Raw genomic sequence first — 14,856 nt, forward strand, 5'->3', positions numbered from 1 at the left:
TAAAGTCACTAATTTTAAACCTGTTCATCATTGCTGACAGTCTTAATAGAGCCAAATAGGATTTAAACAGAAGAGAGGTTGCTATCAAATTTGAAAAATACTCTTGGAAAAGCTATACTTGCCATTAGTTCTCAGCAAGTTTAGCAGAATGTAAAGTCAGAAACAGAAGACTTTTTTAAAAAGTTACAGAAACTCATTTCAGCTTAAGATCAAGCATAGTAAGAAAAGCCAGATTGCTAAAACAAAAGATTCTAAAATATATACCTTCAGAAAAGCCAAATGTGCTTAAACTAATGATGCACGGAAGTACTTGCAAGCTTACACGATTTATTAACAGTGTAAACCACAGAAATAAACATTTCTACATGAGATCATTCATTTACATTTTAACTAAAACGAATTTCTTAAATATTAAAGGAGTTTCTGAATATTAAGACCAAAATCAAATTGATAAAAGACAATTTTATATCAACATTCTTCTTGAACAACTTTTTTTCTTCCAGGATATTTTTTCCGCTGCTACTCTCTAAAAACATTTTTCCTAGAATGAACCATTTGGCGGAGTTCTATTGTATAATTTTAAGTGATTTATACATTTTTTCATACAGTGAAATGGAGTAGAAATTTAGCAAGCCTATAATAATATTCTCTAATTCCTTTATTTTAAAAAAAAATTTGCTTTTTCCAGCTAAAAAGACCTTATTCACCAGTTCAAATGTTAGCACCCTCTCCCATGCCCCCCAGGGACCCAGCTTTATTATTAAGATCATGGCATACTGTCTCCAGCTTTGCCTAATCATCCCACTCCTCATGAAGAGGAAGCCCTAGTGAAGGGAGTACAGGAGGAAAAAAGGGCATGTATGTGTTAAATTTCCAACAGTCTAACAAGTGAAAGTGTCTAATTAGCTGAGAACTACAAATTCTGGGAACATAGGCAAGGACTCACAGAACACTAGAACATTTTGAGGGCATCTCACCTTACTAACTCTAATTCCACAACAGAATGCCTATGACAAGTCAACACATGACCACTCAGCTTTCCCTTTCTCACTTTTTTTTTAAACATTTTTTATTGATTTATAATCATTTTACAATGTGTCAAATTCCAGTGTTCAGCACAATTTTTCAGTTATACACGAACATATATTTATTCACTGTCACATTTTTTTTTCTCTGTGAGCTACCATAAGATTTTCCCTGTGCTATACAGTATAATCTTGTTTATCTATTCCTTTCTCACTTTAGCATTGGAACACTGACCACCTCATAAGGCAATCAGCTCAATGTTTAAACACTAGAATCTTTAGATACTTCTTTCTATTGGGTTGACACTGCCTCCCAGCTCTAGGACTGCTTTATGAAATTTACAGGGAAAGTATGCCTCCTTTTATGTATCGGGCAATTTCAAACAATATATTTCAATATATATCTATAATAGTACCATACACACTCAAATTTAATATTCATTGCCTTTATGATTGTAAACTAATCTATTTCTTTCAGACAGAGCTATCATTCCCTGTTTTTTAAGCAGTTTTTTATTTTAATAATTTAAATTTAATAAAAGTAATACATGTGCTTGTTCAAAACTCAAACAACACACACAAGTTTAAACTGAAAAGTCTTCCTATCCCAGGCCCAACAGATTAAGTGGGTAGAATCATTGGCTCAGGAATGTCACCACTACTTTGCATTTATTGATAAATTAAGTTACCTTTAGGCTGCCTTCCCTCTTGGTCCAGTGATTAGACGTCTGCTAGCAGCACCCGGGGTATCTAAGTCCTTGCTTACATTCAGTAGGGGAATGGGAGACAGACTGCTATCCCAATCATGGAACATATGTTCTTTGTTTGGTTTGAGCAATTTAGGTTACAGCCAGAGAGAATGTTTACACATTCCGTAAGATGTTTCTCTACATTTCCCAAGTACCTTTGCATTTAAGTGGGAACATGTGGCTAGTTCTCAGCAATGAACTACGAGAAATGAGTCACTTCCAGAATGAGGCAGATAAAAGCATGTGTGCCTCCTCCATCTCTTTTTTCTTTCCCTGACATAACCTAGGGGATGTATGGTCACATGTTAAAATAGCAAATATGTGACAGAATGGAGGAAGCCTGGATACCAGAGCCACCAGATGGAAGATTTTGTCAACTTGTATCAGACTCTGAGTGTCTACAAATTAATTTTTGTCTCCCTGAGCTACTGAGATTTTGTCTATTGGGATATCCAGCATTAATTACCTTGATCTATGCAGATTGCATGCCCACCTGAGAAAAGCTATGCACTGGCCAGACTAAACATCATCTGAGATGGAATGGATGGACAGTCTTCTGATTACAAGCAACTTTATAGTAAGAATTCCTGCGTTCACGGTTGGAGACTCAAAAGATTAAAGGTACAAAATACTTAACAATTTCCTGCTAATTCTTGCTAAATGGAAAATTGTGCCATTTTCACAAAAAAAACTACTAAAAAGACAGAATGCTTTTGCAGACATACCTTTAGATTCTTGAGGCTTCAAAAGACCCTTTGAAAAATAAAATACACTTAGATGAAGCTGCAAAACCTAGGGCATGACTTATCTGTTCTATGCAAACATTTATTGAACAACTACAACTGCCTAGTCCTGAGCAAAAGGCAAAAAATGCAAATAAGATATGACCCTTTCTGTCCAAACTGTTGCCTACTGAAGACAGATAAATTATAGCAAGACATTGAACAGATGGTCAAATATTCCTTCAGCTCTACTATCAAGATAGCACACTGCTCAATAATGTCTAAGATCAGAGGATAGTAAGTAACGTAACTATGAAATTAAGCTCAGGTACACCAGGCTCCAAACAAAACCCAAGTTTTTCTAAAACCCCAAATAAAAAATGGGTTTAAAAAATTGAGAAAGCCATCATGACATTTAAGAAACCTAAATGTAGCCTGTGTAGGAGAAACTTGGTATTGACATCCAACTAGAAACTACAAAGAGGATTACTGTGATGGCTTTGAAACTTCACCTTACATAATACTTGATTATTATTTAAGAAAATTTGGCTCAGCTAAATTGAGAACAAGAGAAACAATAAAAGAGAACAGATAAAACTATTAACAATATGTAAGGACATAGGATACCTTGGTAGACATACTTGATACAGATAATTAAGTAAAGATGAAAGAACCAAGGGAAGCAGCCAACATTTATGAGACACCAAATATTCATGTCTTTAATGAGTCATCCATTGATTACACCTATTCTGGCCCCATGTGCTCTCTGCCTGAGATATGCACATAAAAACCCATAACTGTTCAGTAGCGTATCAGCAAGTTACTATTATACCACGGCACACTCGCCCCTGCTGACGGAGCAAGCTGTGTTGGCTCCAGATACATTCCATCTGCTGAGCCTGCTCACACTCAATAGTATTCTTCAAAAACGCACCATGATCAGGGATGGCTGATGTGGCCAAAAAGGTGACAAAGACAGGAAAGATGAATATTAGGTAACAGAGGAATCAGAGTGTGGTCCTTTGGTCGCACTTAAATCCTTTCTAAGTGGGTAAATCTACCCATCTTTTGCCCCTTGCTTCATGCCGTGTTTGAAGTTGATTCAATAAACCTGCAACGAGAGTATCTTGACTTTGCTCTGTGATCCTTTCTGTACTGTGACCTGCCTGCACTCTGGGATATGTGTAGGGGAGCTAATGATACCAGCTGGTAAGGCTACAGGAGTGGAGGTGCCCAAGTTAGGGACAAAGGCTACAAAGCCTGGGATACCTTTAGAATCGCTGCCAGGACCAGCAAGAGCTGCAGCTCAGCCAGGACAGGCGGACAGCCGCACCCTGACAATAGCAGAACGGACCCACAAATTCAGTCACAGAATTGATACTCGAACTTGCCCACACAGCAGAACATACAGAGTATAAGAACCTACACATTTGCACTCTAGGCCCCCTTTTCTCAACCACTAGAACATGCAAACTCCCTATTCTCAGCCCACCTCTCCTCACAATGCCCAGACGCCACCCTGGACAGAACAGCCCAAGGGGCAGGGAATCTGAAAGACTCAGGATTCACCTGAGAGCTTGAGTCATCCAGAAGTGTGTTTAAAACGAGAAGAGACTAAGATATCACCAACTGGCAAATACACTTTCCTGTTCGCCTAGGGGTGATTTACTGAGGAGAAACCAGACATGTTACAGTAAAGCACCTACTCGTTTCTGTAATGTGATATAAGTAAATTTGTGAGCCCATTACAGTTTTACTAACAGCACTCGGGGCAATCGGGGAAAGAGAAAAACAAAAAGAAATGAGGAAGAGAAAGTTGGTTAGTCAACGGATGTAGGAACAGAGTATCTTTAAACCAGCCTATGTCCCACTTCAAGAATCCATCAACTCACATACACACTCTACAGATGGCTGTTGCACTATTACCTTGTCTGCAGGACTATCTTCAGTAGTAAGATTCTTCACAAGTTGCTGCATGTGTGTCAAAGTAGAGAAGTCTCAAACTAAAAAAAAGTGTATGAGCCCACATGCATGCATTTATGTGAGACTTAGTTCTCTCTTTTCTGCCATGAAGCATTTTGTTCTTCAATGGCCCTTGTCCCAGAAATACTATGTACAATTCCTAAAAACCTAAGTGTTTCCTCCTATGGTAAGACTGGGACACAGCACAATCAAAGGCCAAACTGAAGTTGAAAGGTGGGAATGACTGAGAATTACTCATTCACTGGAGTGAATAATCCCTTAAATGGTATAATTTTTACATCAATCTTAAATGAAGTTTTGTACATGCTCTGGATATAAATTAAGGAAAAATATGGAATGTCATACATACGTCAGTCTACATTTTAGTCAAGGTTGAGATCAATATATACAGGCCAAGGGCAAGTAGTCATGATCCAATCAAACAGATGTCTGAAAATCTCAGGACAAACAGATCAATCTCTGCTTCACTCTATTCATTTCCAGCTCTAAATTATTTCTTTTGTAAACCTGGGAAAATGCAGACCTGTGTCTGTAGTAAAATCAAAGCTCAGTATTCTCCACACATAAAAATCAGATTTTGAAGGAAACTTTTTGGAGTGATAAAAAGACCACCAGCTGGGCACCTGGATACTATAAGCATGGGGGCTGAATGTAAAAGTCAGGAAGACCAGCACCCAGGATGCTGAGAAGATTCAATCTGTGGACCAATCCACCATCTGGTGGCCACTCAGAGCCTATGTGTCAAAAGTTACCCAGATTACTTACAGATAGTTTAGGATACCATCAGGTCCTACAACAAAATGCAGCTCTTTCTGAAACTTAAAAAAAAATATATGATCTGACCTAAATGTGATGAAATACAAGGGAGTAGTTAAGGTAATAATACAGAATAAGCTATTTCTCATTTAGTACCTCCAGGGGCAAATAAAACACCCTTTGGAATGCAATACCAACTTGAGATTAAAATATGTACATTTTCTATATATCAAAATAAAAATTTTAATTACAGCATTCTGTGTAATGTGTGAAAATATATTTGGTTATTGCAAAAGGTTACATATGTAAGCACTAACCGAACATTTTTGAAATTAATGAATTTCAGCCCTAGAAATACACAATTTTTCCCACAGATTTTATATCAGTGCTATTTATTGCTGCCACTGCTTTATAACCAGAGGTTTCTACAGCTGATTAAAGCGTGTGAATCCTTATCAATTTAGTTCTTTCACCGTCACCTTTAGCAACAAAAACTCTGGAATTTCTAAACGAAAACAAGAATGTGAAATAGAGAAAGGTTATATACATCCACGGAGGCAAATAAATTAATGGTTGCTTTAATTCTTTCTCAATCTGGGCACAACACATTTCCAGTAACTATAATTTAGCATTCATACTTAACTCTTTCAGAACAAGAAAGTCTAACACCCTTGAGAGCAGTCTGCATTTAATCGGCTTGTCTTAACCAAATAAACTCAGCAGGCATCTTCCTCCACATTTTTTGGAAAAGGAAACCTGACAAAAATGCTGAATGCCACCCAAAATATTGCTTCATGTCCATTTGAATAGATGGGAATTTAAGTAACAAATCTTTCCCCACCTCCAAGTAAGGAAAAAACAGTCACACGGACATCTCATCAGGACCGGGAGGGCACAGGCCTCACCCGGCCCCGCGGCGCCGGCGGAGAGGCGGCCTCTACTCACACAGATGGCGAGAGCTCCTGCCCCCATTCTCGCCGGAGCGCCGGGCAGAGCTGATGAAGCCGGGGCGAAAACGTCAGAAGGGCAGCACGGCGCTCAAATTCCATGCAGTCGATACACTCGGATGTGGGACACAAGCTCCGGACCCAGAGGCCGACGGCACGCTAAGGGCAGCTCCCAACATTTCCCGAAGTGTGGCTCTGCTTCTCTTTTGGCTAGACCCACATGGCTGGCAGGACCGCCTGGAGTTGAAACCCGACCCTGAGTGTCTAGTCCTGGCGGTGGAGGGAGTCACGTGACCCGGGGCTTCAGGCGCTGACATCTTTCTCTTAAACCTGACTTGCCAGATGCCGCACACACTGGCTGCTTCCGTTCAGAAAACACTGGTCACCTGGCGGTCTTCACCGACAGGACCAAGGACAGAAAGCGAAAACACACACTTGCTTCCCGTCGCCACATCTTTACACTCAGGTTTAAATCTGCAAACTCCTCACTTTCCCGAGGCCGGTTCAATTCTATGGCCCCCCCAGAAATCAGTTAAACTCTGTCAAAGTTTCCTTCCCTTTACTTTTTTGTTTCCTGTCAGAATTGTTCTAAATGAAAATGCTGTTTTATGTAGCTGTTAAGTACTGCTTCTAATAATTACTCTCAAATTACCTTACTCACATAAACACTGTGATAAACATAGAACAACATCCACAATTCCACGTGTGTGGCTTACAGTCTGGAAAATGAGCCTCCAGCTGATCTTTCAAGAACTTCTTACTCCATACGCTGTGCCATTAGAAAAATCTGATTTTACAGTTTCCAAATATTTGAACAGGTAGCTAAAATATCTACTTCATATAAGCCAGAAGGAAACTGTCCTGTTTTTTTTTTTTTCCATTACCACTTTTCTGCCAAATCTTTTTTACTGGCACATTTAAGACAAAGCTGATAAAGGTTACATGGAAAGTTTCACTTGACCCCAACTTTAAAAGACTTAAATTGCTCCCAGTAACAAAACATTAATAGAGTTATATCTTAAGAAGAGAAGGTGGGAGGCAAAGGGAAAACTGAAATCAGTTCCCATTTCAATACTTTTCTTAAAATCTAGTATTCTTTGTGTATCTATATAGCCAATCAAGGCTACCTGTAGCAGAGCCAAAAAGATAGCAAACTGTTGAGCAAGCCACAGGACACAACAGAGCACATTTTATTTCTGTATGTGCACACAGAACACTGCACAATTTCCACAAGGCAGGAAAACAATCCCAAGGCCATACAAGGGAATGGGTGTGGGAAAATGGACAGACTCTTCTCCATCAAAAAAAGAAATATTTTCTACTTCTGCCTTAATCTAGAGTTTATCATTTCTGCTTCCCATTCACCCAATAGACACAATTGGGCTGATTATCAAAGAAAATGACCATAAAATAAACTGTTCTAATACTTTAAAAATTTGTTTGTTTGTTTTTCTGATTATACAAATGTTGCTGGTCCACGGTGACAAATAAAAAGCTTAAAGACTAGGTCACCTCGAGGACCATCACTCAACATCACCCAGTCAGTACGTATTGCCTATACCAAGCCAGGCACTATGCTATGTAACTTACTGACGATGTGTAGTACTTTCTCTCATGGATCATCTAGTGGAGGGAGGGAGGATTAAGTAAATAAACCTTTCTGATTAATAAATGTGGAGATGCTAATAAAGAAGCAAAGATGTAGTAAGAGAGTAACAGAGGACACCCAGAAACATTTAACAAATCTACTTGCAGTATCTTTTCTATGATTTTTAAAAAAAATCAGGTAAATCTAATTTCTGATAATTTTATGTCCTAATTTTTATCACTTAACATTGTATCAGAGGCATGCTCCATACTTTTAACACTATTTTAGTATTGTGTAATATTGCATTCTGTATATACAACAATTTAGTCATTCTCCCATTTTTTGACAGTTATATGGTTCCTGATTTTATGTGTGTGATTTTAAGTAATGCCTTCTCCTCATTCTGACTGTTTCTAGTAAAGGCTCCTAAAAGTGAAATTTCTGGATCACAGAGAACATGAACACATGCTAAAGATCTTGACATACATTGACTCTGGCAGTTTATACTCTGCAACATGCCTTACCCAAGTCTGAATATTTTGTAAAATATTTCCTAAATTAGTAAGTGAAAATGATTTCTCATTTTAAAACCTGTACTTCTGTTTACTATCATAACATTAAAAATATGAAAAATCCTCAGTCATTTGTATTTTCTGTTCTGTGAACTATCTTTGATCATTTTCTTCATCCATTTAGCAACTGGAGTCTTATCAGTTAACAGTCTCTTTTATAGGGTCATTGTAAGGATCAAATGATATAATCCCATAAAAAGCACTTATTTTTATTACCATTTGCCAAGTGCTATAACTAACTGTTATGGATGCTCATCATGTGGTTCCAGTATATATCTATTTGGAATATCAAAATATATTAGAAGATGAAGATCTAAATTGATTTGATTTTTATTTTTCACATAACTACTGGCCCAGGATGTTAACTCTCTTAGTATGTAATCTCTCCTTCTCATAATATTAGAGCTCTTTCTCTGTAGTTGTGGCTGAGCACATGGTTATCCAGCTAAAGACCACGTTCCCCAAGCTTCCACACAGGTGCATAGGGCCATGTGACCACTCACATATTAATAGAAGGGGTGCAAATACGACTTGTGCAACTTCTGTGTCATGTGCTTAGTATGAAATCCCTTGCTCCACATTTACTCTCCTTCCCCTTCATGACATGCCAGAATGCGGGTGCACCAGAAACCTAGCTTCAGCCATGCAGAAGACGGACCACGTCTCAGGGGATGACAGAGTAACTAGATGGAAGGGACCTGGACTTCAGAATGCCCTTGAGGAATACAAGGGCCTTACAAGCTGAGGCCAAGGGGAACTTTTACATGAGAATGAAATAAAACTCACATTATACTACTGTATTTGAAGGTCTTATATATGTGTGTATATGAAACAAGTTTGTCTTTACCCTAACTAATATACTAAGGAATCTGCCCCATTTACTGAGCAAAGTTTTCATTTCCCACTTTTCCTAAATTAACCGTACTATATATTAAATTCATATATACACACATACATACACATGCACATACAGGGGATTTTTCAGGCTAACATTCTATTTTTTCTAGTTTTATATCACTTTCATGACATTTAAATAATGATATCTTTATAATTCATTTAAATATCTAATAAAGATAGCCTTCTCTCATTATCCATTTCTTTAAAAATTGTATTGCCCTTCTTTCCAATCAGTTCTTCATGATGAATTTCAAAAACATTCAGTTAAGTAGAACAAGCTAGAGAACCAAAGAGTTACACTTCTTGTTATTGTTTATCTAACAGGCAATTCTATTTTGGATATTACTATATAAGGATGACATGGGAGGGAAAAAAACTAGTCCTAATTTTCATTACTTCTTATATACCACTATGAAGTAAAATTAGTGTGGTGACTAATTTTCATCCTTATTTTTCTCTGTCATGACTGAATTTCACTTGCAAATAGAATCCCTGAACAGGCCATTTAACAAGCACCAGAAGATACTCTTCACTGCAAAGTTTGTTTCTGCATGGGCTATATCTGTAACTAGAGTCTGAAATGTTTTCTCCTGACCCCAAATGGACGAAAGTGATAGAGTCCAATTGATTCCAGAAAGTTCTCTGAGCTGTCATGTATGTATATTCCTGAGTATCGATTTACAAAGAACTTTAAGATATACAAGCCACAACCAAGAGATGTGCTGATATGAGTTATTGCTTCTCCCCCAGAAAGGATAAAGTTTTTAAAAGTGCTTTTCTGAATAGCCCACTAAGGTGGGCTAATTCCATGACCACTTCCAGAAATGCTGAAATACCATGGCAAGACAAAGGATGCCCTATTCTCAAGAAGAACCCTGGGCACCCTGGAGGAAGGTGTCAAAATTACTACGTAACGAATGGTCAGGCCCCTAGGATGCTATCATTCAAACCACCCTTTGACCTGGGGAAGCTTGATGGAGGAAGCTAAAAAGGCCAGGTTATCCTCTAGCCTCCAAAAAAGCTAAAAATGCTTCAAAGCCAAGCCTTCTGATGTTAGCTGGAAGACACACCAATTTTCAAAGGACAAAATCTCTGCTACTGGAGTTGACATAAGAGGTACCAAAAGAGCAGTAGCCCAGAGACAGGACGTCAGCCGTGTAGCAGGGACCAGCAGGTATTGGAGTGTGGGGGTGGGGGGGTTGGTGCTGGTGGCAACTACAGCATGAACCACCTGAGGCCCATCAGAAGTGGAACAGTGGAGGCTCTTTTTGTCTAAACTCAGTCTCTGCTCAAGCTCTGGCTCTGTCCCAGCTATTTCTCAATAAGTATCCCAACTTGACCCAAAATCAATGACATCCAACCAGACAGGAAATCAGAAATCAGCCAGTCAGCAACTATTTAGCATTTATATACTCTCTTTCAATCAGAAGGGTTTAGATACTTCAGTGTTTGAATCCATGACAGTAGATGTACCTGAAAGATGACTTGATCTAGGCCAGGGGTCAGCAAACTAGCCTGTGTGCCAAATCAGCTACCCTAGACCAAATCTGGTCACACCCTTCTGTTTCCAGAATGTCTCTGGCTAATTTGGCAGTACTGTAACAGAACTCAGTAGTTGCAAGAGACTGGGCCCAGAAAGTCTAAAATATTTACCATTTGACCCTTTATAATAAAGTTTGCCCACCCTTGCTCTAGAATATTCAATAACATTATTGGGCATTAGATTCCTCATATACTCATAGAAAGACTAGCCTGTGTGCTTCAGTTCCTTGGAAAATAGCAGGATATAGGTCTTTTTTGGCTTTGTTAATCTGTGTTGTTAAAACTGCCCTATCACCTGGGGTTGGGCCTACTCTTACCTTCTCCTAATTATTTTTCTGAAAGATTTCCCTAAAAAAGGTCCAGTTTAAATCTGAGTATCTCATCTTCATTCTGAATTCTAGATGTATTCCCATCCCAATTCAGGAAAGGGAAGAAAAAATGACTACAGTCCTAGGAAAAGATGGAGTGCTCTGCAGCCATGGAAACCAATAGCCAATTTAACTAATTTAAACCTGTTCAATCAGTTGGCAACTTGCCTTGGTAAACCAATTGATTTTGCAAGCCAATACATCACCAAAAACCCATGACTTCTGGCCAGTGAAGAATACTCATTTTAACAAACATGTCTTTGAGTGCCAAACAATCCATGTGAATAACCACTCTCTTTCAGATAATCCCAACAAACCCCTGAAAACCTCCCAATCCTAATTCCACACTTCCCAAAAGCCCTATATAGAATAGGAGTCTGCTCTGCTCAGAAAGACTGCCTGGCCAGCCGAGCTTTCCCTTACCACAGGAGTGAATAAATTCAGCTGTCTTTTTATCTCAGGTGCTGAGTACTGGTCTCATCACTCTTTAATACAACCCACAGTTTAGACACTCCAGATTCATGGGGCATTATGTAAGCTCCATTGTCTGACCTGCATTTCTATTACTTTCTCACTAGCTTCCCTATGGCCCCTTCTTCTAGACCTATTTATAGCCCCACTTTAACTCTTAACACAAAATATTTAGGACATAAATTGCAAAAAAGCAAGGAGTTGGAAACAGCAAAGAAACCTAGGCTTGACCTCATCAACAATCGGGAACTACTGTAGGTTCTTAAACAGAATGAACAGCTTGACAAAACTAGGGCCAGATTAATCTGGAAGGCTGACTAAGAGGTGCTAGGATGGGAAGGAGACTCTTTATAGATAAGTGGACCCTGTTCATAATAACTCAGCTGAGAGTTATTATGAGCACACAGGCCCTGGATATCATCCCCTATCCCCTGGAAACCAAAGCAGGTCCACCACATCAGCCTCCACAGCAGGAGGGTCAGGACCCAGCCCACTAACAAGTGGGCAAGAGGGCTGACTTAGGGATAGGAAGCACTGTATATCCCTGATGATCCCCCAAACCTACACCCGGGAAACAAGACATAGCTAGATTTTTTTAAATTGAGGTATAGTTGGTTCACAACATTAAATAAGTTTTAGGTGTACAATAGTGATTCACAATTTTTAAAGGTTATATACTCCATTTATAATTATTAAAATATGGCTATATTCCCTGTGTTGCACAATGTATCCTTGTAGCTTATTTTACAGTAGATTCTTTTGAGAACAGTTTTAGTTATTTTCCCAATAAGCTTGCTAAAGCCATAATTGAACTTTTAAATTTCATAAGCACTTATACAATGCACAAGGTGTACTTATTACTATTCCAGGAATTATGGTTAAGGAGAGGTATGGGAAATGGTGTATCACTGGAACTATGCAGTATATGTAAAAAATATTTAGGACATAAATTGCATACCTTGTGAAGGTATTCTGTTTAGCCATTTTGTCTCACCTGCATAGTGATTTCAAAGGCCATGCACCTGTACCTGGGTGGAAATGACTATTGCTAGCAATCAACACAAACACTTAATGCCTGTTGTTCATCATTCTGACAGCTTCACAGTGTATAATTACCTCATGGCCCCTGAAGGCACTTGAGTCTTAATCCATCAACTAGCAAATACAACAAATTGTATAATCAAATTTAAAATGTGTGCCCTTAGTATTTCAGAAAATTCTAAAATTCGAATACAGGAAGAGATGTGATGAATGAAAGTGGCTGGAGCTGGAGGTGTAGGAAGGCATATGTTGAGCTGACTTACACAGATGTCACTGGCTAGGATGGCAGAGGAAGGAGAGGGCGTTCTAACGTGGTCTGTGTGATGAGCACACAGGCCGGCATCGGCACAAAAAAGCAAGGAATTGGAAACAGCAAAGAAACCTAGGCTCGACCTCATCAACAATCGGGAACTACTGTAGGTTCTTAAACAGAATGAACAGCTTGACAAAACTAGGGCCAGATTAATCTGGAAGGCTGACTAAGAGGTGCTAGGATGGGAAGGAGACTCTTTATAGATAAGTGGACCCTGTTCATAATAACTCAGCTGAGATGAACGTGTCTTGAATTTAGATAGTGAAGGATAAATCACATGAATTTTGCAGGAAAAAACTCGTAAGACTGATAACTGGGGGTGAGGGTATAGCTCAGTGGTTCAGCACACGCCTAGCATGCATGAGGTCAAGGGTTCGATCCCCAGTATCTCCATTAAGTAAAAAATGAACAATAATAAATAAATAAACCTAATTATCCCCCCCAAAAAAACTGATAACTGACTTTACAAAGAGGCAAACAAGGTGCCATGCTAGTCAAGATAAGAGAGGCATGAAGAAAGGAGAGGCATAAAGTTTTGTTTTCCAGGACACTGGAGCAGTGCCTAATAACTCGGGTACTTTAAACTCCAGTCTGCTTGGGAAAGTTTTGAATTATGCTTGTTGGCTCAATGGAATTATTAATAGAGTCCCCTTTCACGTTTAAAAGTGTTCTAGGGAAGCTGAGGCTAAGGGAGGTACCAACAAAGGCTACTGCCAGGGGATCGAAAAATCCTCTCTACCAGGATCCTAAGAACCCCAAATCACCAAAAAGTCTGTCTTACATTGGAAAGATCTTTCTCCTCCACACTAACTCCAATGCAAGGTCCTCTGTGGACCAGTTCATGAGATGGGGACCTGAGGAGGCAGGCCTGTGTGGACCACCCTGAAACATTCCACCAGGGGATTTTCTAGACCACCTTATCCTTAAGTAGCAGTAAGAAATGTCTGTTCACCAAGGGGGTTTCTTGTCAGGTCCTGACTTTTCTTTCACCATCCCCATATCCTGAAAGTAACACTGCGATACCACCAGTGTTGATTCAGTCTTCAAACAAATTTGCTGTATAAATCCAGAACCAGAAGAAACTTGACGCTTTTTGTCTCTCTTCACAAGTAGTTCTGAATTCTTTCTCACCTCTGGTTTAAGAAACTATATTACCTAAGTCATAATATCTTTGGCAACAGAACTTCAGAGAAACACAATTTTTAGCTTAGTGTTTTATAAGTAAGTTTGATTTAAATATTTTTAAATGGTTCTAAAAAATCACTGACCCATACTGGTACTATGATTTTATATGGTTGCCCTACCAACAGAAGAAATTTAATCAGTTGGCAAACAACATGTTTGAGCAGAAAGTTGCACCTGGTTTCAGGTAGACTCTAGAATCTAATCACGTCATGAAGTGGGAGGAAATTTCAGTAGGAAGTGTACATTACGATCATTTTCATAAACATCTCAAAGGCTGCTGCAGCCTCTTCTGGCTTCCTTAATCCCTCCTTAGAAAACTGTCACAGCCTATTTATTCTACCTCTTGAAAGTTTGCAAGTCAATTTCTTCTCTGTTCTCACAGCCATTTTTAAAATGTAAACATTTTAAACGTGGACCCCATCAGCATCCCTTCAGTACAGCTATACCCGTCCATTTCTGAAACTGGTTTGGCTGTATTCCTTTCCTGTTTGTTCTCCTTCTCTTTAGGCCTAAGGGCTCCATAGATGGGGTTCAAGGCACCTGTGATCACCCATGTAATTGTATTTGGATTCTGAGTATGTGCACACTGAAGTGAGCATCCATCATAATATTTTTAACCTTTTATAAGAATAAAAACTGTAGGCCTACAGACGAAATTCCAAACTCCTTAGCATGGCTTCAAGGCTTTTCAAAATCA

At 39.0% G+C, this 14,856-nt stretch overlaps 1 protein-coding gene across 1 annotated transcript in view; it reads right to left on the bottom strand.

Moving 5' to 3' along the window:
• The window catches only part of FAM13A (family with sequence similarity 13 member A), a 265,769-nt gene extending 259,357 nt beyond the window's left edge, over window positions 1-6,412 (bottom strand). The window contains 2 exon segments of the mRNA XM_015250473.3: window positions 6,181-6,218; window positions 6,221-6,412. Coding sequence (XP_015105959.2) covers window positions 6,181-6,218; window positions 6,221-6,284 — 102 coding nt within the window. The 5' untranslated portion in view covers window positions 6,285-6,412.
• Between the last annotated feature and the right edge of the window lie 8,444 nt (window positions 6,413-14,856).

This window comes from Vicugna pacos, chromosome 2 (genome assembly GCF_048564905.1).
Source record: "Vicugna pacos chromosome 2, VicPac4, whole genome shotgun sequence".
NCBI classification, from domain to species: Eukaryota; Metazoa; Chordata; class Mammalia; order Artiodactyla; family Camelidae; genus Vicugna; species Vicugna pacos.